General features: G+C 38.9%; 1 protein-coding gene across 2 annotated transcripts in view; it reads right to left on the reverse strand.

Moving 5' to 3' along the window:
* Nucleotides 1–24694, reverse strand: part of dhx15 (DEAH-box helicase 15) — a 47334-nt gene that overhangs the window by 4788 nt on the left and 17852 nt on the right. For both annotated transcript variants that reach the window (XM_039669664.2, XM_039669663.2), the window contains exons 6-11: nt 21279–21446; nt 8548–8634; nt 8123–8272; nt 7714–7822; nt 2077–2268; nt 195–317 (exon numbers count right to left, since the gene is read on the reverse strand). In XM_039669664.2, coding sequence (XP_039525598.2) covers nt 195–317; nt 2077–2268; nt 7714–7822; nt 8123–8272; nt 8548–8634; nt 21279–21446 — 829 coding nt within the window. The remainder of the gene's footprint in view (nt 1–194; nt 318–2076; nt 2269–7713; nt 7823–8122; nt 8273–8547; nt 8635–21278; nt 21447–24694) is intronic.

Consider the following 24694-nt stretch of genomic DNA (forward strand, 5'->3'; position numbering starts at 1 on the left):
CTTTCAGAACAGTTTTAGTACCATGGTGCCTCGAAGGCACTGATTTTGATGAAACAAATTACGATTTTCAGCCACCTACAAAAACAACCTGAAATTAGTTGTAATAGATTTAGGCAATTAGGCTAATTAAAAATGGGGGGAGGGAATCATTTCACATGAGTATAAGATGCAAGTGTATGTGCGTGTATACGTACTCTGTTTAAAGGCATGGTAGACGTTGAGCAAGGTCAGGTGGTCCCCGTCGATGTGGGCGAACCTCATTTTGGACTCGTCAGCTGCCTTCTTGGCTTCGGTGGGACGCACAAAGCACTGTGGGACTAAACAAGGTTGGTATGGGCCCCAACATAGCCGCCCATAGGGATGAGTCAAGCGTTCACCCAGACAGGACAAAAGGCCTAGTTCTGAGGCTAGAGCACGGCACAGGGTAGACTACACCAAATGGTAGGACGGGGTGGGGGGAGAGCTTCTGCTTTCGGCTTTTCGTTTTGCCTTTTTGGAAGAGAGAAATTATTGCAGTGGGAAATTAAGCTAAACCTGTGGTCTGATCATTTTCCTGGGGGGGACAAGGTCACTCGGCACAGTCAAACCTGAATGACGTTCATTTTAAATACATGCTGCCATTTACACAAAAATACTTAGGCCAAAATTTTTATTTATTTGAATTGCATTTGCATTCATTTAGATTTCACAGTATAGCTAAACAATGATTTTTTGAGTGCAGAAAGCTTACCCGTTTCATTTATGACTGGCGAATATACGTCACTAAATTTTTAATTTAGATTTAAGTTCCTTATAAATTCGTTAAAACGGGAATCAAAATGGAAGTAAATTTGATATGCAGTTCAAATCCATAAATCTTGAGTTAATTATTTTAAATATTTTAAAATGTATATTTAGATTTTTTTTTAAATAGGAAACTGTGAGTTTCATATATTTTTTTTTATCTTAGATTATAAAAGGAGCTGATTTGGAACCCAGAATTGTGTGAAGGGTTACTCAGGTCAGTTCAGATGTGTCAAACAAAGCTTGAACCTCTAAAGCGCTAGTAAGCGATAGCTCCTAAGCCAGGGGTGTCCAAAGTTTGTCTGGTAAAATATATCACGTGTCCCAACACGCATAATAAACCGTGAAAGAATACAATTTGATAACTAATAAGTGCTGCCAATTCCGTTGTGTATGGGGAACCTTAAACGTGACAAAATTGGATCAGCACTACTTGTTTGAACCCGCAACACAGATCATTTAAGTTTGACCAAAAGACATTGCAGTGTGATCCAGTTAGATCCTGGCCTCCTTTAAACAAAGTATTGACTAGTTTTGTCACAATACTGAAATTTCCGACTTACGATACCTTGAAAAATATCAATATTTGATAGCATTTGATACCATTGGGGAAAACAGACTGCAACAAGCCACAAAAAATAAGTCAATTTGGTATTTGTAAACTGTTTGAGAGGCGGCTTTATGTGAACGGCACTTTTTTAGATCAGTGGTGTGTGCACTTTTGGTTTGAGTGTGAAACCTGTTGGAATTACTAAAATTATGCGCAATACAAGCGAGCCACGTGAGCGGAGGGTGGGTGTGTCAATTCACTGTCGAAGGGAGGAAACCGAGAACATGCAGCTTGGATGGGTGTATCGATACTGCAGAAAAAGAGTATTGGAACCGTTTCAAATATTTCAGTATCGACACGTATCGAAATATCACAACACTAGGTTGGACACCCCTGTCTTAAGTGGTTGTATCCTATGTCCTACTCTCCCCCACCCCTCTGCATCACAGACATTTAATAGCTCAAGCTCCATTCTGATTTAGCAGTCTTACAATGCGACACATTAAGAGACTTGACTGTTTGTGAGTCCTTCCTTTGAGAGTCGTTTTATAAAATGACATCAGCCAAGCAGCTAAAAGCATAAGCAGGTTGTTTATGATTAACTTGCTTGGCAACTTAAAATTGATACGCTTCTACACACTTCTAATTGATAATGAGTGAGTTACAAAGCATTCATATTTCATAGCCATTCTTCTCTAATAATTCATATGCAGGGGTCATGTGTGTACATGAGCACATACTACCTGATAACATTGCGGTGATGGACAGGATCTCATTGGAGCAGTTGAACTCGCAGCTGGCAATGACCATCTTGGCTAGCTGGGGGTCGAGAGGGAACTCAGCCATCATGGAGCCCAGCTCCGTCAGGTCCCCATCATCATTCAATGCTGCAAGATAGTTCAACAGCTCCAGGGCTCGCATCAGGGTCTCAGGAGCTGCCAGAAAAATATTATATTACAATACAATAATAAACTGACATTTTTGTCAATTAAACTATGCCACTGGAAAATGGCATGGGTAGTTGCACAGGCTGTCGGAAGTGTTCCGAGTAGGTGTGTGAGAATGAAAAAAAAAATATTTTTGTTTGACAATAATTGGACGATAATACTTATATATATATATATATATATTTTTTTTTTCTGTAGGTCCTGGCAGTGATGTTGCACCTCATGAAATATAGTTTATATAGTATAGCCTAAGCATTAATATTTCTTCTAGAATAATAAGCAGCACATAAATTAAGACCAGTTATTTACAATAAAGCCTTATAAAATCTATAAAATTATTTAAAAAAAGCATTATAAAATTTATAAAAGCCTTATTTTAATAGTTTTTTTCTTGCTTTTTGATAAATAAAATCTAATCAGTAATTTTACATGCAGATTAATGTACGTATAGATGTGTGTGTGTGTTTACATGCAGAGTGGGCCAGTCTGGATGAAGTGTCCAGGGCTGATTTTTTTGTCCCAGTCCAACCCTGCTGGGGGGGGGGGGGGGGGGGGGGATTTATGCCTCACGCTTAGCACACATGAAGCTTGCCGCAAAGCACTGGCAACTTTAGCCTAATGATTATCAATGTGTCGGGAAGCAACAGCAAGGATATATTTTATTACTTTTTTATTATTTGTTTATTAATGAACAAGTGTTTAATAAGTGTGCTGGAAGCAAATATGATTATGGCGATGCTGACTCATCATTCCTGCAGTAGTGAATGCGCGCACCTATATGGATTAGGTAATCAAACTATTTATTTCTAATTGTTTCGTTTAAAATTAGACATATTTTGACCGTCTATAGGCCTATTTCTCATCATGGATAAACTTTCTACTCTCAAGTGTCTGTGCGCTTATCAGATTTACCGTGTTACTGGACTTGACGGCAATTATCTTGTGGAAAATATTGCATCGCGTGCTTCTGGCATTGAATCATGCACATAGGTACACTTTGGATCATTTCCACATATTTTTTATCTATCTGGGTTGGGACGCTTACACGCACACACACTACAGCCTCATGTGCGACAAGCTACGTTTTTGGGCAGCCGCGTAAACTAGTGTTTTCCGCCACACCCAATCATGCAGCATTCTTATTGTTTCACTGACGTTGACAAGATTAACCACTTAGGTACCGAAATTTGGTACCGAAAAACAAGATGTTTCGATACTCGGTAGAATTGAGGCAATTTGTTTGGTACCTAAAAAGTACCGAACTCGGTACCCAGCCCTATATCCAATACTTGTGCACTCACTGACACTAGGCACATTGTTAAAATCAACAATTACAATTTTATCATAAATGATACATTTCACTCATTCTAATCCCAAGCATAAGCAAAAGTAATATAGGATACTTGCATTAGCTACATTGGAGGTATATAAAAAAGCAACATAAGAGGCAAATGAAAGCCATCGGTTTGCATTAAAAACATTGTGGCTGTGGTCCCTTGGACAACAACTAACTTTTAATTCAAGACAAAGAGGGCTAATTTTTCATCTGACATGCAAGCAGTTCCAAACAGCAGCGCCACTAATTCAATTATAGGGAGGAAGCTCTACTTAATGCATCAACAATGGTCACACACCAACAAATTCAATTACTGACCTTTGGCTCTAGGGAGTTTGGCTCTAATGACCAGTTGCATGTTAACTGAAAATTAGCATTGCCTAAGGTTTGGAGAAGTTTGCTGAATAGGATGAAAGACTGTGGCTGTCTTCATCAATGAGTCAGGAAAACTTCATTTAAAAAAAAAAAGTGCAGTGGTCAGTTTGTTTTTATGAACAAGTATTGATCTTGTATATATAAAATACTTTTTCTATTTGTTTTGAAAGGATGTAGCATTTCCCATTTCTTGTGCTAAGGCAAGTAATCCGTTTTGGCCAATAATTAAGAATAGATGCCATGCAGCGAGCCAGCCTGGAAAAGTAATTTACACTGCGGACACCACATCAGAAATGAACTGTAACAGGGAACGTGCCGATGTGTTAACTGAAGGCAAATCAATGAAAAGGAAAGCTAAAAGGTACATTAAAGTAAGGAACGTTTAAGCGAGTATTTGGCAAATGTCACCAGGCAAATGCCTTCCATCAGCAGCATCAGTGCAACAAATTCCTGCTGTTTTCAATTAGCCTCGTGTGCATCTAATCCCGTGCTTTCTGAATACAGGTAGACAAATCCATAAGCTATGGTACCCTGGGAAATCAACTAAACGACCTATATTAGTTTCAGCATATTTGTTGTGTGTGTGTGTGTGTGTGAGAGAGATATCATTTTATTAGTACTTTGTATCGTTACATTGGATTATATAAATGAATAGTCACTAACTACATTTTCATTTGTTTTTTAATTAATTTATCTACAAATCTATTTTACTGCCTTGTTTATATAATGACCCACTTAAAAAAAAATAATAATAATTCACCCAAAATGAAAAGTATCAACATTTACTCAACCTCAAGTTGTTCCAAAACAGTTTGAAATCCTTTCTTCTGCTGAACACAAAAGATGATACTTTGAAGAATATGGGTGACCTAACAGTTGATGGGCCCCATTGACTTCCATTGTATGGAAAAAAAAGTACTATGGAAGTCAATGGGGCCCATGAACTGTTTGATTTACCGTCATTCTTTGAAATATCTTTAAAATATCAAAAACTTGTGGGTGAGTTAACACAAAAATGTTAAATTTTGGGTGAACTATCCTTTAAAAGATATTTCCGAACAAATGCATAAAGATACTAGAGATGCCCCCAATAGTCGACTAAACGTTAGTTGACTAGAAGACACTTATTCAACCAACATTTCATTAGTCGGCAGTCACGCAGTCCGTGAGTGACAGGTTGTTTACGGGGGTTATATGTGGTAATCACAGTATGTTGGGCAGGAAAATCCAAACATTCGCCTTTCGATGTGCTTACAGATATGATGTGCTTACAGATATGATGTGCTTACAGATATCTTCAACACCTCGCTGCGCCAGGCAGTCGTCCCCAAATGTTTTGAATCCACAACAATCATTCCGGTACCGAAAAAAATCACCTGTGTCCTGTCTAAACGACTACCGTCCCATAGCACTGACTTCAATCATAATGAAGTGCTTTGAGAGGTTAGTCATGCATAATATCAAAGCCTGCCTGCCCAACACACTCGACCCGCTTCAGTTTGCATACCGTCCAAACCGCTCTACGGACGATGCAATTTCTTTCACCCTCCACCTGGCTCTAACCCACCTAGAAAATAAAGACTCCTATGTTAGAATGCTGTTCATTGACTTCAGCTCGGCATTCAACACAATTATTCCACAACAGCTCATAAATAAACTAAACCTGCTGGGCCTCAATAACTCCATTTGTAATTGGATCCTGGACTTTCTCACCAGTAGGGTTGGGTATCGTTTGAATTTGAACGATTCTGATTCCGATTCCTTGCTTCGATTCCGGTTCCTAACGATTCTTAATTCCGATTCTTTTAAGAGGCAGGGTCAAAAAAGTTTAGCTAACCTTGCTAACCAACGGTCTTTCGGAAGGAAATAATCCTTTCTGAAGGAAATACTCCTTCTGTCACAAATACTCCTTTTGTCACAAATTTTGCATTTTGCCGAGATTTCGTTATTTTTAGAAAAGTGAAGCCACACTTTGGACCGCCGACGTAAGCTACTCATGTTCGGCTCGCGTGGTTATGCCAACACTTCCGGTAGACGCTTCTTCGTTGGTGTTGTTCAGCGGTTTCTTCTTCCGCTCGGCGGACTGTGACTATCGAAACTAGGAATCGAAATTTTAACTTTTGAACGATTCCGGGAAAAACGAAAAGTTAGTCCCGGTTCCAATCGATACTCGATACCCAACCCTACTCACCACTAGACCTCAGTCAGACCGTGTTGGCTACAACACCTCGAGCACTACCACACTTAGCACAGGTGCCCCACAAGGCTGTGTGCTCAGTCCACTGCTCTTCACATTGCTGACCCACGACTGTACTGCCAAGTTCAGCTCCAACCACATCAAGTTCGCTGATGATACAACAGTGGTAGGTCTCATCAGCAACAATGATGAAATGCCATTCCGTGAGGAAGTGGCACAGCTGGCTGAATGGTGTGGCACTAACAATCTGTCCCTCAATATGGGAAAGACAAAGGAGGTTGTGATAGACTTCAGGAGAAACTCGGCTGACCACCCCTTATTGACCATCGACAGCTCGACTGTGGAGAGAGTCAGCTGCACTAAATTTCTGGGGGTGCATATCACAGAAGACCTCACCTGGAACACCAACTCCATGTCACTATCCAAAAACGTTTTTTGTGGGCGGAGCTTAGGTGGAGGCAGAACGATCCCTCTGGCCGCTTCACTAACGCTAGTTAGCAAGTATTGTTAGCTTGCCTACACGCGGTTTCAATGCATGGGCGATCTGACAGGATTAACGTTACGTTACCTCAGGTGAGTGGCCTGACTTCTACACCTACCTTTTAGAGAAAACGATCATAAAGAGAAACTGAGGGCATATAAATCTTTAGATGCCTATATGGTCCTGTACAAGACTTGTGTGTATGATCCGCAGTTCTGCCGAGCCAGCGCCGAGACGACAACAATACATTACAGTGCGATTTTAATGATGTGAATATTTTCTAGAAATAAAAAATCCAGATACAGCATATTCATTTTTCATCAATTCTTGCACCAAATAACACAACAAGATGACATTTAATAATAGTAAAAATAATTTAAGCTCCTTATTATGTAGCCGAATCTGTGCTGGTTTGTATTGGCCGCCTCCAGTTTTCACTTTGTTTTGCCTCCAGCTAGCGCCGTGACGTAACTGTGACGTCGGCGAAAAAGGGGTCTATTAAACCCTCATTATGGTTTAGTACTCTCCTCAGCATATTTTTTTTAAGTAATTAAACTGATATAAATGTGCAATTAGTCGATTAACAACTTGAGTGAATGACAAATAGTCGACCAGAAAAATCTTATTTGTAGGCAGCCCTAAATGATACTGAATGTTGTCTTTTATATTACCCATCCATACATTTAGTTAGGTGGTTTTAAGTAGTCAAATGTATCAGTATTTCAAGAAGTAGAAAGCTTCAATAAGACAGCATTTTAAGGGTGAATTTAGAGATCTTTACGGTCATGAACCGTTCAGAAAAGATGATGAGCCAATCACAAGGAAATGTTCCAGTCGTTAATATTCAGCGACTACAAGTCTGGTCATCATGCAGTTTTAATGAATTTCCACATCAGTCTTCATATAGCATAAAAGCAATTATACGATCAAAGCAAAGACTCAGAAATATCAGTCCGTTTATGTGAGGAAGTGTGCTGCCCCATAACGCAGAACCATTTTATAGTATCAGACACTGAGGAACAAACTCAAAACTTTATTCTATACCTGGTGGGTCCATGAAGTCAAAGTGCACTAGGTCATCGATACCAAGCTTCTTGAGCTGTAGCACCACAGAGCCCAAATTCGACCTGAGAATCTCAGGGTATGTGTTATCCTGACAGGAGAAATGAGGATAAAGAAAAAGGAAAACAAATTAGCTGATGTTTTCTATGAATACCATCAAGTTGCAGCTCCTGAGGAAATATTCAAACTCATTAAGTTGATATGGATATTTTCCATATGTACGTGTGTACAGAAAAGAGGCTTGAACTACTAAAGACTTGAAGGAACCAGTGTCTGCTTTGACCACTGAGTCCATCTGTTGGTTGATCAACAAATGACCCAACCAACATCGCTGGCATATAATCAAACCGCTTCCCAGATGCCTACAGCAGTAATGATCCGTTACACAAACCTGCATCTCAGTCTTGTAGGCCTTCTCGGTGTAGAGCCGGAAGCACTTTCCTGGGCGCGTACGTCCGGCACGACCGGCTCTCTGCTGGGCTGAAGCCTTACTAATAGCCGTTACGAGCAGCGACTCGACTCGAATACGAGGGTTATACACCTGTGCGACGAGAAGGAAAGAGCTGTGTGAATAATAAATGCACACCATTGCACCACAGCAATATGCCAAAGCGAAGCCATCCTTCATCTCTGACTGGACTACATGTATGACAGCAGCAGCTGGGCTAGGGAAATGTCAGCAGAATAAATAACTAGCTTTTCCATCTCGACTCGCTGTCAGAGCCCCGCCACTGGGTTTATCTGGGGATTTCAGAAGCAAGAGAAACAGATGATGGGGTGAGATTAGACAAGTGAGGCAGAGAAGAGAAGACTAACCTTTTGCTTGGCAAAGCCAGGATCAATTACAAACACCACGCCATCGATGGTCAGGGACGTCTCGGCGATGTTTGTAGAAACCACAACCTATGAGAGGTGAAACATTACGGTCAAGACTGAGATCAAGACCAAACAGCTATTGACCCAAAAAAATTAATGAAAGCAAAAATCGAAGTCCATCTACTTTTTGAACAAGTTGTACAAGACACTCTAAAATGACTTGGATGACTATGCATAACATTTAAACGCAGTATTTTGTCATTTCTGCAGAACATGTTGCTATGGTATTCTAAATGTTTTTAGAACGTTGCTTTACAGTTGCTACTGATTGTTATATTAAGTATGTTGCAATAAAAATGCACTGCATATCTAATTGATTTTTAGAACGCTGCTATGAAGGAATGACCAAAAGGAACCAGAGATCCCACCTTTAAGTCTCTACAATATTTCTGCTCTCTACACATGGTTAAGGTCCATTTTTCCCCATCACACTTTAAAATGTCTTAAGCATAATATCACAAGGGCTGCCACAATTCCATGATCAAATTCAGAGTACAGCAATTTACCCGTGTTGAGTACCCAGCAAAATACTTCAGGATTTAGCATTAAGCTTTGTATTAGTAGAAAACCTGTAGTATTTTCTAATTACCATGTTTTCCACCTTCATATCCCCCTGAGACGAGAAATGCATGTATATTTGGTCTGGAAAAAATCCTCCGATGATGCAAAAATCGTCACTTTGCGTCATCTGAGGATTTTTTGGCCAGAGGCTAAAGACTACAGTCAGTAGTAGGGGATGACCCACATGTTCTCAACCTGCCCATAGAGGGTGGGATCTTACTCACAGAATGTACACATAGTGTCAGCCATCTTTTTTGGAAGCTAAGCTAAGCTAGCAGGCTCTTGCTCTGTGGAGAAAGCCGAGTAGTAGGGGTTACCATCCTCTTGTTCCCGCACATGTCCGGCTGTTGATGTCCGGGATTTAGCTTTTGCTTTCTGCAGTCGCACACCTTTTGTTTCAATCTAACTGAATTCATTCTGATTGGAGAATCTGAATCTAGTGTTTACATGAACGCTAAACAAGTGATCAGTTGATGTGCGTTTTAACATTGCTAAGAAAACTCCCCCTCCTCAGTGAGAGATATGAGACCGGTGCGGCCTCACGCCATTGGCCTCGTGCCTTCCTCCCGCGGCCCTCACTCCTATGCATACTACCATTTTTAATCACAAAGGCTGCAATTCAATTAAATATGTGCCCTGCAGGCTGGGCGGTATGGCGGTATATATCGTTACCGCGGTAGAAAATGTCAACCATAACAATTTTTTTTATTCAGTGTATACCGCGACATGCAAATAAGTGGGAGTGGTTAACTAATTTCCACGCCGGTGCGTCTCAGATCGACACCGTTCACACAAACACGTCTCAAAATAAAAGTTTAAACCCTCACTGAGTTTTCATGTTTTGATGTCCACATATTCTTGTTCAAGATATTGCAGTGGCTGTGGCATTTCTATCATAAACAAGAGGCCAAATATAAAAGATTAAATAAACTTAAAATTGAATTTAGTTTTGCCAATATTAAACAAGGATTTGATGCCTTTTTACACTGTTGTTCTATAAAACCATGATTGCTTGCTTTTGATATTATATTTGAACCAAAGATTATTGCCTCACTGTTATGTATTTTAAGTCTTTTTAAAGGCTATTGTTTGCTTGGGTCTATTTTTATTACCACAAAAAAAAAAAAAAACATCCGATTACTTGATTACCAAAATAATCATTAGTGACAGGCCTAAATATCACTTCACTTAAGTTATGCAATTAGAGAAATTATTCATGTCAATTGCACAAGTGTGTGAGACAAGTTATGTGGCCAAGTTGAGTACTTGGCATAAAGAATTTATTCAAATCTCCAACCACTCTCTACACCAGCAGGGTTGCTTTTTTTAGTACATTTCATTGGTGATTGGACCCTTCTGCACTGATCTGATCAAACTAAAAAAAAAAGTAAAAAAAAGAAAATTAAAGAAAATTAAAGAAAAAAAGTACTGTGGTAACTGGAGAGGGAGGTGAAAAAAAGGCACAAAAAAATCAGTGGGGATTAAATCCTTAAAGACACTTCAGTGAGCTGTCACAAGCTGGAAGACTAATACAACCCAACAGGGGAGTAAGGCAACAGTTGCTGCAATCAAGTCAAATTGGGAGTGTGCTGGCTGAGCCGGACTGCTTTCCACCGAGCAGCCCGTCCAGACACATTACTATTGCTCTTTTTGGCGGCAAGTAACGTGTCTGTGCACAGCACGCAGCCATCATCCACTCCCTGGAGAAGCACACCTCTAAGAAACTGTATTATTAATGTCATGTCTCGCTTCTTCGCTCTTTCTGTCCCTTTACAGTACAGGTGGCCTTCATCATGTGTGGTATAGTGACATATTGAATCATCTTTGAGCTAGAGACTGTGGACTGTCTTTGATGCGCTGAGATGACAGTGTCCAAGAAGAGAGCTAAAGGTTCAGAAGACCTTTATAGGCAAAGACTGCATAGGCAACCGGCACAAGTTTTGGGAGCGTCATGCATCACAACCAGAATGTGAGTCAAGTGTCCGGTAGGTTTAAGTCTCTAGAATTTTCGAAGGATTTGCTTTGTGTTCAATTCAAAACTATGCGAGAAACACAAAAAATATCTGAGCAGCCCCCAGAGCTGTAGAAGGATGTCATCAATGACAAATAAAGGTATACATTCATAGAGAAAAATAGTTTTGAATGTCTCTCGCTTGCAAGTCATGGATTAAAAGACTGGAGAAGTCTGGTGTGTCACCGAAAGATCAGGTTATAACCATTTTATTAAAGCAACATTTTGGAACCTTTGGCCACTAGAGGCGCTTGACCTGAAACTTTCACATCTAGCATCCCTAGAGACCACAAGCTCCACAGCATTGTCACAAATTAGAAGTCAACAAACATTCAACCGGTCAGCCTCCCGTGTCTTTAGATTGTGTGTGCTTGCAGTGTTTGAGGCGGGCCGGACAGCCTTGCCACGCTCGATTCCCTTATAGCAGTCTGCTGAGAGAGAGCGAGTGGGGTGAGCCCTGGAATTGTGACCGGAATACCAGAAAATACTACACTGCTTATATGAATTTATGTGGGTTACCTTGGAAACTGCATTTGTGTTCAGGGAAGCATCAGCATGGGTCGAGCACCCTTCCTCTTTTAGCTCAAGCCAGCGAACGAAGCGAAAGCTCGACCAATGTTAATCCTCGTCCTGGCTTTTAATTTGTCACTCTCCCCTTTTCTTTTTTTTAGTTCCCAATGATAAAAGCATTGCTTTCTTCCTTGTAGCTGTTGTTCGGCCATGACGAAAATATATAGACGGTTATCAAACACGAGTTGAGCACTAACGTCAAAATCTGAGGAAGTTGTGGGTGGTGGGGGAAGTGACGTATGCCGTGGTCGAATTTTGTAGTTCTTTTTGCGCTCGGGTTCCTACCCGAAACCCGAAGTAACAAAGTGCTTGTAAAAGTGATACTGACACCTTCAGGCTACGGCAGATGTGTCATTCAACCTATTGCAACCTATCGATGTACCATCTCAATGGGTTTTGGTAATATAAAAGTTGAAAAGTTCCAAAGTGTTGCTTTAAAATTTGCAAGATCAAAAATAAATCTTGAAAAAAATACATTTAAGAAAATGAATCATGCATGGATGAATCATGCATGGATGCATCATTCATAATAAGATTAATAAATGAATAGGGTGAATTTCCATTTCTTGCCAACTGAGTCTCTATGATATTCTGGTTCCTAAATATGGCTCAGGTTCCCTCTTTTGATTAAAATCAATGGGATTTGTGCACCTTTTTATTAAAAATAATTCAGATGTCTTGCAGCAATACGCACATAGTTTGTGTTAAGTTATGCCTACAGCAAAAATAAAAATAAATAAATAAATAAAAAAAGCACTGAAGTTTAATTCATTAAGGATGTGGATTTATTTAAAACCCAAACCTTAAGTGGGAGTAATAGTATTATAAGTGCTCCTTTAGCAAGCTCCACAAAAAAAAAAAAAGGTTTTGCCATGTTTTGCTATGTAAATTGGCTAAATGTAATTTGAGTTTCATAATTTCTGGCCTGTATTACTAACAGAAAACAAATAGAGAAAGCTTATACATTTCATGTAATTCAGCCTCCTCAAAATGCCGTTCAGGCACTTAAGTCCTACTTTTATAAGTGGATTTAGCTCTAGCCACAAAATGCTTTTTTTACTCCATTCATGGAGCCTTTGACCGGATGTAATTCAGCTGCTGAAAAGAATCATCTACCTATATATTCATAGAAAGGCCGGGAGACTTTGCTGAAAAAAGGCCATCTGGAGTCTGGGGACTGGGGGCCACGACCCAATGACCACGGAGCGTGCTCCTAACAGACCACTGAATGACAGCGGGGTCCGGAGCACTCCAGACACGATGAAAAGAAATAAGGGATCGTAACCAGTCTGCATCCTTTCAGAAAATAGGGCCACCTGGGAAAGACCTTTGAGATGAAATATATTCCAGAGTGGTAGCCATGGAAATTATCGAAAGGTGAGCACCATTGGAATGAATTTCACAGCAAAAACACTAAACGCATTACAAGTACTTAGACATACTCATTGAACCATGAGGTGTTGAGAAATTGCATCTTTTAGGAAGCAATGATCCATAAGCAAGTGGTCTGGAAAAAAGTTGGTGGGCTGACTGAACAAGGCTAATACCAGCAACATTTCACTTGAATAAGTGCAATTTTCAATTCTCTTGAATGAGCCTCTCATTCAATGTTCATTTTTGGTAAAATACCTCAAGGTAGAGAGACATACACTACATACCCTACTGGTCATAAGATAGAAATTATTAAGTCTCTTATAGACATCAATGGTTCACTTATATGATTAAAATCACAGTAAAATAGTAATATTTTGAAGCAATTTTAAATTTGAATATATTTCAAAATAATAAATCCTGTGGTGACAAAGCAGAATTTTCAGCATCATTACTGTACACAAGAAATATTATGAGATATATATATATATATATATATATATATATATATATATATATTATCAATGACTACGCTTACATGCACCAATTTTCAGGTTATGGTCGGGTTAAGGTCACTATTCGGGTTTCTGAAACATTAGGATTAACCTGTTTAAAATGCTTGAGCAGAGAGAGTTTCTCCTGTATACATGGAATTGCAATATCCCGATGTAAACGGCGACACACGGTTAGCGTCCAGACGTACGGACAACCTTAAGATGCAATATGCGTCATTTCCGATTCTTCTTCCTGTATCCACAGACAACAACAGCAGCACGCGGAAAATGAATAGGTCGGGGCAGATAGCGATTGCCTTTGTTTACGCTTTGATGCTGGTAACGTTAACCTCGCTCCAAAAGTATGCAGTGCTGTGTCTCGCCTGGTCTCGCCATGTTTACTTCCGGTGTACTGCACACGGATTTTTGTATGCCCCGAGAAGTTTCTCTACTCAAAAGACCAAGATTGCTTGCAAATAGAACATGCGCAGAACACAAATCACCATGGGGATATGCCGATACGCATTTACATGACCAAAAAAATCGGGTTAGAAAAGGGGTACCCCAGGAATAAAATCGTGATTTTTAAAATCCGGGATATGAGCAATATTCGGGTTTTTGCCGGTGTTTACATGGCCGTTCGCGACCGGGTTATTGCTAATATCCCGGTTTTGAATGGGTTATTGGCTGCATGTAAACATAGTCAATGTTAAAAACAGTTTGATGATGCCATTTTTTTCCAGGACTCTGATGAAAACAAAAGTTTAAAAGAACTGCATTTATTTGAATAACTTTTGTTCAATTTAAGTTTTCAGAGTTTGTGTTAATACTACAATAAAATAATAAATTGGTGAATATAAAACATAATAATGCAATGGGGGAATATTTGTGGGTTCTGATCATGCCAAATAAATCTAGCCAGTGACAGAGTGCAAGCATTCTCATCTAAAATAATTCTGTATTTTCAACTTCAAGATCATGAATTTTTATTTTGGTGTCACCATTATCCCGTGCATTGGGTTATCAGCACCAAGTCCAAGTCTATTCATTTAAATCCATTCACAATAATATCGAATTCAGTATTGTGATGTGCGTCATGGGTATTGTGACATGGGTATCATTACACTCCTAGCCCTGGACTCTTTTCTGAATAAAAGTATTCTTTTTTTAACTCCAACTTTTAAAAATGATCTGTTTACACAAAAATTAGTACTGTTTATCATAGATAAGAAATGTTTCTTGATCACATGACACTGAAGACTATCTTCAAAGTAATACAAATCACATTAATAAATTATTTTATTAAAATAGAAACAATTACTGTTTTTACTGCATTCTTTTATGAAATAAATGCAGCCTTGGTGAACATTTTGGGGAATAGACTTATTTCAAAAGCATTAAAGAAATCACAACTATCCCAAATGTTTGACTGGTGGTGTAAGTTTGCAAACAGTAACAAAGGCTTTTACAAGTGCATTTTTGTATTACCGCAGTAGCACTAAGCCTCTGGTGGGTGACAGAGCCTTACCTTCAAATGTTTGTGCCATCAAATCAGATGTACTGTTATTCAGGTAATTATCTATAAACATGTCGACATGACAGCAGTTGACCAGACAGAGTCGCTCGCATTTCATATTCAAAAAGATAAGGGAAACCCTGCCTTCAATCACTCTGAATAAAAAGTGACTATGGAAACCATGGCAATTGCAAATAGGTCAAGACCATTCTCGTCTGTCTGTTTCTATATTGAACTAAACAGACATGTCGTCAGCAATAGTGCAATTTCATAGTGCCTCAAGGTTTTTAAAGCTGCATGAAGGGAAGATCCAAAAATCATCATCATTACTTTACCTTTAAAACAGACATGTTATATGACAATCCTTAAAGTGAAGAGTGACATCAAATGTTTTGACTACAAGCAAAGGTATGCCTGAGCATGGTCTCTATCAGGTTAGAAGGGTCTAAATACCTCGCATTCGGCACCATCTGGAGGCAGACCACTTTCTGTCCAGAAATGGTTATTAACAAGCAAGATTTTCCATCTAAAGCAGACATTCATTAAGGATTGTTTTGGGTGGTTAACGCACGCGCACAGTCTCCTGAAATCTTTCATAACCCTCCATTCCTGCAGACAGCACAAGGGAGATCTTACCACATCCCAATTAACTCAAGAATCAACAAGAATGTTGCTACCGAAATTTGCCACAGTCCTCAATTCCCATACATGTGACTGCTGAGTGTCACATGAAGTTAAATCCCATCTAATAAATCCATGCATCAGCAGTGCAATAGGGCTGTTGGATTTGTCCTCAAGGAGGATGTGACTGCACAGGTGCGGATCTTAAAATCCACACACGCATCCCCGTATCTGCTAAAGGTGGCTTATATGCATTGTGTTTAATATATGCCAGAGGGTGGGAAGAGTTGACATTTTTACAAGGTAATCTGAGCCTATCCTTATGTACTGCTGCCACAGAAGGACAGAAAAACAAGGTGCCAGAACAATAAATAAATACAAGACACTGTACAGATACCACACACTCAAAAAACAATTTTTGCTGCTTGTTCAAATTACTTTGTTAAAATGACTGGATGCAACAAACCTTTAACATTGTCAAAATGTATATCGACACACAATGTCACCTTTAAAGGGCTGCATGACAACCATGATGTTGAATGTTGCTTCACTCAAGGAGCAATAACTGTGCTAATGGCAGTATTGAGATCATTAATAATCTATAATTGTAATAATAAACAATTACCTTTAGCATGTAAGTTAACCAACACAGGAACTTAAATGTATTAAGTTCCAGGAAATAGGTTTAACGATGTACTAAAATAAATGACAATAGCAACTAATAAGGATGCTAATGTTTAATTGTTGATTATTTCAAAGATAAAACGCATCAATGGTCGATTAAGCAAGCAAGCAAATTAGAGTGCGGCTCATGCACAAAACACCTGCAGCAGACATAAGGAAAACTGAATCGAGCTTGCCATAGATGTGTATTCTAAATATATTATGTCTTCAAGTCATGAATTGGATTAGGTAGGTTAGCCGTTTATTTCGAAACAATTATCCAAGGGTCCAAAAAACCTTCCAATCAAGTAATTTTACTAAACACTGGAACTACTTGTGTAAACACCAAAATAAAAGTACATAGAATATAGGCTTGGGCGGTATTACAGTAATATCGTATACCGCGGGATCTAAAAATAGCAACGGTATCATTTTCAATATCGTCATACCGTCAGAAAAAAAAAACAATGCACTTAAATAGGAGACAAGGAATGCTTGTCTCCTATATAAGTGCAATGTTTTAAATACAATTTATTTAATGGCTAAAATGCTTATATCTGGTTCTCATGACGTGACAGTGTGGTGACGAGAGAGTGGGGGAGAGAGGGCAAAGATTGCAAGTTGCGCACCGAGTGACTTGGTCTCGAAGAAGAACACGACTTCTGCAGTTTGGCAGGGATGGGCATTTCAAGCAAAAATAATATTTAAAGATTGCCTGGTATTATTCGATTATTATTTGAAAATTGTGCCCCACCACCACATGCACGCCACATGCATGTAGTCTACAGCGGGACGGACCGTGTGACGCTTAAATAAGCTATAGGTTTGGAAAAAAAACGTATTCCTTTCATATTTTTTTAATAATATGATTCTATGTATGTTGATTTTATGAAAAGGGAACTTCATGAGATGACTAAGATAACATCATAAAATGCGCAATATCGGAAAACATTTGGAATGGGTCAGTCAGACATGATTATGACCACTTATTACGTTTTGTTTTGTAGAAATCCTTTCTTTAAAACGAATTTCGTTTTGAATAAATTGCATCTTCATTTTATTTTTTTTTCATCAACGAATTGCCTGGATTAATTAATAATAAGCAAATATAGTGATCAGGACACGCGCCGGCGTGTGACTGGAGCGCGACTCATACATGAACTGAACCTCGCATATAAGAAACAAGATCTGAGAAGTGTATATATATAGTAAGCTTGAAATGTCTTCTTTAACAATCTGCTCTCTGCTTATGTTTAGGCTAATTCATATGAAGTGTGCATTACTCTTTATTCATGTTCACTACCGCGAAGATGCAAGTTTGCATGCAATCTTTAGCAGCAATTGCCAAAGAAAACACGTTGGGTCAGTCAGACATGATTATGACCACTTATTACGTTTTGTTTTGTACAAAGCCTTTCTTTAAAACGAATTTCGTTTTGAATAAATTGCACCTTCCTTCCGCATCAACGAATTGCCTGGATTAGGCTTATAAATAAAAAGCAAAGATAGTAATCAGGACACGCGCCGACGCGTGACTGGAGCGCGATTCATACATGAACTGAAACTCGGCATATAAGATACATGTCTTAATGATCTGAGAAGTGTATATGTAAGCTTGAAATGTCTATACTTTTAAACAAAACAATTACAAGCTAAAATAAATGGGCTGCTCTCTGCTATAGGCTTATTCATATGAAGTGTGCATTAGGCTACTCTTTATTCGTGTTTTCATACCATGAAGATGCAGTTTGCATCGTCAATGCAATCTTTATCTTTGCAGCAACTGACATAGAAAACACTAGTTTATTAATAAATAATTTTATCTCGGCTCCACTCGGCTCGCGTCGAGAGCTCGTGGCGCGTGATCTTCAGAAATGCGCTCCCCTCTCTGGAGGAAATATCACCACTCTGCTCACATTCTCTGGTGTGAGACAATGTGTATCTCCTGTTTTCTAATAGTTGATTGACAGCTTTTAGATGCATTATTGGAACCGACACTCTCTGGTTGAACGTGTCATCATGTGTGATGCCGTCTGAGCCTTATCTCGTAATTTTTAATTAGTCACGCGGTAATACCGTATACCGCGGTAAAATAGGGAGGAGGTTTGACGGTATAAAAATTTGGATACCGCCCATGCCTAATAGAATAAACAAAAAGTAATGAGATCCTGGTGGATAAAGGCTCTTTCAGGGCTGTTTTAAACTGTGCGCTCCTGTTCAATGGCGTGCAGCAAATAAAGACCTGTCAATCTTGAGTGATCAAACCAATCCAAGAGTAGCCCAGTGGTAAAATGGTGTTCAATTGGTTTCTACATATTGCCCCTACCCACACTATACCCTTCCACCACACCAGAGATCATTTTTCCATTGGTTGAACTTTCAAATAGTTGGAAAACACTGCGTGATCATCCTATTGGTTTAGCCAAGCAGCATGTGACATCACTCAATCACATACGCATCATCTTATGTTGTGTTTGGGCTCATTCAAGACCATGGTTTACTAATGTTTTAAAAATGTTCAACAAAAACATTGCGCAAAAGCATTGTGTATACTGCTTAAATGCGTCAGCGGCGCTTTTTCATACAAACACTTGTCACAGTTAGGTCTCTAAACGATCAAATGTACTTATTCTACAAGTTGAGACCTTTTCAATGATATATGACTTATGTACATTGATTTTACAGATCAGGTTTTCATGTAAAACGGGTTTTTCCACACTATGAAAATAGAGCACATCTAGCGTCAGCAAAATTAAAAACACTTGTTAAGTGGTCATATTCCCTATATTTATTATTATTCAGCTATTTTTGGTTGGTAACAGCTAAGCGTTTCTTCATAACGTGACATAACTTGGCACCCACGCTTCGGGTTTAAGAGGATCAGGTTAACAGATTAATCAATGAATTGATCGTTAATTTAAACAATAACCGATTATGGGAATTTATGTAAATAGACACCCCTAAAAAGGAACAAACCAAATTACTAGAATTAAAACCAAAGAAATATTTTAAAATATGAATACAAAAAAACTATAATATTATCTCTATAATACTGAAACACTGGTTGGTTAAAAAAAAAACATTGCGTTGAAAAACTTGCATGGACCTAAAGGAATTACAAGGGAAGGTTCTTAATTTAAACAATTTTTGATTTCATGGAAAGTAGATGAGGGGAAACAGTTTTAGTTACTTTTATTTGTTAGTCTGAGCTTTAGCAAAAACATTTCTTTTTTTAATCAATCATATCTATAAACCGCAACAAATCAAAGAAAAATGTAATGAAAATAATCTGTTTCAAGATTATTACTTTTTTCTGTAGCAGTTCTCTTTTCCCAAGATTATTTGCATCACAAGGGTTCCTTCATATTCACATCAGCCCTTGTGAATCCATGTTCACTTTCATTTTCTTCTGAACAGTGCAGGCATACAGCGGCGGCTGTTTGAACTTCTGAAGCAGCTTATGCCCTGGCTTACGAGTAATCAAACCTCGGAGAAACCCTGAGCCTCTTTAAACATGGAAGTGGTCAGGGGAGAGATGAAATGACACAATGCCCTAGTGGAGATGAACGGACGAGGCAGATACTTGATATCTGAAGCAGGCGGATACTGATGCTGTTTGGTACATCAAAACACAAACCAGGCATGTAGCGAAGACTTCGTTAAGGCTACAAATACAGCCATCAAGTTGAAGGAACAAGAATGAGGAAATTTGCAGATCAGTGAACGTTTGCATTCTCTCATTAGGACATCAGTAATCTTTGCCAGCGATAATGACAAGCGGATCGGTTTCTGTAGGGGAAGCTGGGGCGATGACTCATTAATCAACTCCTCATCAGATGTTCAGCTAAATGTTTGCAAACTCATAGCTGATGATCAGTTATGATATTCTGTCAGATCGTTGGCCGGTCACGCAGACGTCCAGGTGCTTTTCGTACTGTAGTCGTCAGGGTTGTTTGAGAGAAGCGAAATGGGAATAGAGAAAACAAAAGGACGATTGCGTCTGCACAACCTCCTGCTAAGAGTAAAGGATGACGGATGATGAAACGCTTTACAGTGGATGAGCTCTGATAAAACATCTACAGTGAATCTCATTCTATCAAAGACAACATGCCAAAAATGGAGAAATGGCAAGTCAGGCGACAGACGGGAAGCAAAACAGGAGGGAGTGAAGGCAAACGGTCCAAAACAGACTATAGAAAAAAAATATGATTACTGCTCTAACACTTTTCAAATGATGGAAGGATGAGTAAAGTTCCTTTCCAAAATAAGAGGGAAAAATCATATGCTGAAAAAACAGCATATGTTATGAGTCATTGCTTCACCAAAGCTAAAGATGGAAGGGGAGAAAAAACAAAAACCTAATTTACACCATTCCTTGCTCCTTGCAAGACAAACTTGAGTCATTCTCTCATCCTCTACTTTTTTAAATGGTTTAAAAAGGCTACAGAGGCTGTGCCAATACACATATCAATATGTTGATTGTTTGATTACACTGAGCAAAGTGAATGGGAAAATTGATCCAAAAATGTATATCAATTACCCTCCTTGCGTTGTTTCAAATCCACTTTTAGTTCTCTTGTACTTTTTAAAACAGACATTCAATGCATGGGGAAAAATTCTGAGAATCTTGAAAATATCTTCATTGTGTTCCAAAGATGAATGATAGACTGGTCTTTTTTTTTTATTTTTATTTTTTAGGAAAACTATCCCTTTCACATTTGAGATTTTGATTCTTTGATGCAATACTTCAAAGAAAACCACAGAGGGACTAAACGCAATACCTTTCATGAAAATGCTGTTTGCAGAAGTTCAAAACACACTCTAGTTCCATGTATGTATCATGATGTGTGGCGGGGATGTTTACCTTCCTGCCGATGGCGCCGCTTGGTTTGCGGGGTGGAGGTGGCTCAAAGATCCTCTGCTGCTGCTGTGGCGGCAGCGTGGAGTAGAGAGGGATGATTTTGATGTCACCAACCTCAGGCCCGAGATCGTCAATCTCTCGTTTGATGCGTTTGCAGGCTTCATCGATTTCCTAGAATGTAAACAGACAGACATTAAATGCCACAGACTGAGAATCAGGTGCAAAATTAACACCAAGTGCCAAAAGACAGACATTTTCGGTAAGTCAATTCAATAGAATTACCACACATTAGGACTAAAATCTGCCTCTACATTGAAAAAAAAAAATAATAATAATAATTGGATTTCCTAAGAAATTTCACACTCAGAAATTGCTAGTAAATTGCTAACAAATAGTTACAAAAAAATACAGGAAACATTTAATAAAAACAAATTGAAATAGTAGAAAGAATAATTTTTTTTTACATTTTACAGTGAAGTAATTTTCCAGTACACGTCCAAAATATGGATTAATAAAGACTTATTCTAGCATTGTTCCTAAAACTCAAACGGTGATTAATGTGTAAACTAATACATTTTGACTCACTGGACACTTTGAAAGTGGCATGAAACATGCAATTAAGAAGCAACATAATATTTTGTAGATTGTTTCACAGGCCCGTTTTTTTTCCAATGAGCCTGGGTGATTTTATTATGAGAGGTTAGTCTAGGATGGCTTGTATTTTTCCATCCAGAAAATGGCCTTTTTTTCTCTTCAATTGGACCCAAAAGCCACCAAACAAAAACATTGTAACAAAACAACAATGTCCCACTAGGTTTTTGTGACCGGTTCAATTTCCCTGGGATTAGACCATATTTTGAAGGCTGTTTCAAGTATTTTTGTCCATACAGCAAATGTCACTGGAGTTGTATGGAAAATATATTTTGTTACACATAAAAATTCATTCATACAGATTTGGAATGACTATGAATGAGTAAATGATGACAATTATCATATTTAGTTCACTGTCCTTTAAAAAAAAACATGGAGAATAGGGTGTTTTGACAAACATTTGTGTAATATGCCCTCTATGGCCAACTCAAATCAACTGATTCTGGATCAGCTACCCACTAATCTCCACCTTAGCTTCTTTTACAAACATCATTAACTGCTGAATCAATTCCCCAATGCTGGAAAAACACCAGAATCACCGAGGCTTGGGTGGTTTAGTTGCGGTACACTTGACATGCCAGTTGTGTCAACCGAATGAGAAAAGGAAACCTGGAGTGCACAGCGCTAGGGTAAGATTCATATGGCTGTGCCATCAACAGCGGCAGTCACAAGGGTGTGTGTACACTCACACGCAAGCTTTATTATTCCAGATGGCAATGTAGTAGGGCTAATGTGAGATGAGAAAGCTCCAATGATGCATAACCAGGAGCAAATCACAACAGATCAGTTAAGTGATGCTGAACGTCACAAAAATTGTGGGCTTGAGATCTAGAAAAACATGACAGTCGTCACGGCAAATTAGAGATAGCACTGATCCAACCAGCTTAGATCGGTTTTTAAAAAAGTACATACTGAAGCACGAACCATTAAAAGCTACACGTTTTACAAGAATGTGTCAAAGTTAATCTAGACCACTATTACTAAATGCCTTCTCTCACGAGTCAGAGAAAATATTCACTATTCACAAATGAAGAATGCTCAGCATTTACTAAAAAGCTGTCTCTTCATGCATGAGCACATTATGCTCGTCACAAGTGGAACGGACCTACTGATTTCAAAGTCACAGCTTAGGCAGTCCTGCCATCCTCAGGACAAAGCGAGTATTGCGACTTAAACAGGAAAGAGATCAACGATAAACAGTCAAGCAATGATCTCTACAAAAACTTCAGGCTGTTATAATAAAGCATTTATCGATATCACGTCACGGCACTGTGACATCAAAAGGCCCTTAACATCCCAGAGACATTTTACTTGAAACTCTTTCTTTGCGTATCTAAGCAGCCATAGCCGATCATTTGTCCATTAAAGCATTAAAGCTCGTAAGTGCGCTGATATCCCAGGCATGGTAGTCCACGCACGCTCTGCACTGCTCCCTGGGGTACAATATGCGCAGAAAATGGCGCCGGTGGCCATGTGCATCTTAATCAAAGCTCTGCCACAACAGTGCAGGACAAGGCAAATCTGAATGGATTGATCAAATTAGCCAAAGTATTAATAGTCCATCAGCCCTCGGGAAGCGGCAGCTGTCAGGAGGACTGCTATCCGTGCTGCCAAGGCGCCGGGGAGAGAGGGACACGCGGCTGTGCCAATGCAGAAGAGCCTGCACCTGGAGCAAGGCGCCAAATCCAGATCCCTCGCTTCTCACAGCGGGCATGATACAATGCTGGAGGAAAATATTTTAAATGGACCCTTTAATCTACATGCTGCAGATGCAAATTAGCTGGCAGAGATCTAAAGGAGAAAACTAATCTTAATCAGTGGTAATTTAGACCTGATTTGAACGAGCAACGTTGAACAAACAACTGCAAATGTTTTTTCTCTCTTTTTGAGAAATTGTGTGGTTTAAAAATAATTGCTGTTTGCGAAAAGCCAAGAGAGTGAAGTCATTTGTTTCTTCTGCAGTTTCATTGCATTAACGGGAAAGATAAAGAACCTTTTCATCCCCTAAAACAGAGTGGACAAACTAAAATGAGGTGCTTTAAAGGGATAGAAAATGATCCCATGATTTACTAATCCTTAAGCCATCCTAAGTGTACATGACTTTCTTCTTTCAGACAAACAGTCGAAGTTACATTAAAAAATATCATTGCTCTGGTAGTGAATGGAGGTCCTGATTTTTAAGTCCAAAAAATCCATCATAAAAGTATCAGACAAGTAATCCATACGACTCCAGGGGATTAATAAAGGCCTTCTGAAGCGAATCGATGCATTTGTGTAAGCAAAGCATCCATATTTATAACTTTATAAAAACAAAAATAACTACCTTTCGACAGACAGCCGTGTGCATTGATTTATGGTGAAAGTGACCTGACGCAAGAGGATAGAGCAAAACAAAACAATGATCACGAATTAGATGTCAATAACGAGAAATTTTAAAGAGAAATGTTGGAAGAGTTTGAATGTTTCCCAGACCTATTTGTATGAACCGCAAGAGGCGTCAAAGCTTACGCTACCATCCTGCATCACACATCGCATCGGGGGTTACTCTTTCGCCGTTATTTTAATTCATATAGTTTTAAATATGGATATTTTTCCCATACAAACCCATTGCTTTGTTCCAGAAGGCATTTATTAACCCCCTGGAGTCGTATGGATTACTTTTATGATGGATGCACTTTTTTGGATAGCCAATATACTATCATACCATATTAAAGCTTTTATTTTAATGCAACTCCGATTGTGTTCGTCTGAAAGAAGAATGTCATATA

Source organism: Pimephales promelas, chromosome 1 (assembly GCF_988280905.1).
Source record: "Pimephales promelas chromosome 1, fPimPro1.hap1.1, whole genome shotgun sequence".
NCBI lineage: Eukaryota > Metazoa > Chordata > Actinopteri > Cypriniformes > Leuciscidae > Pimephales > Pimephales promelas.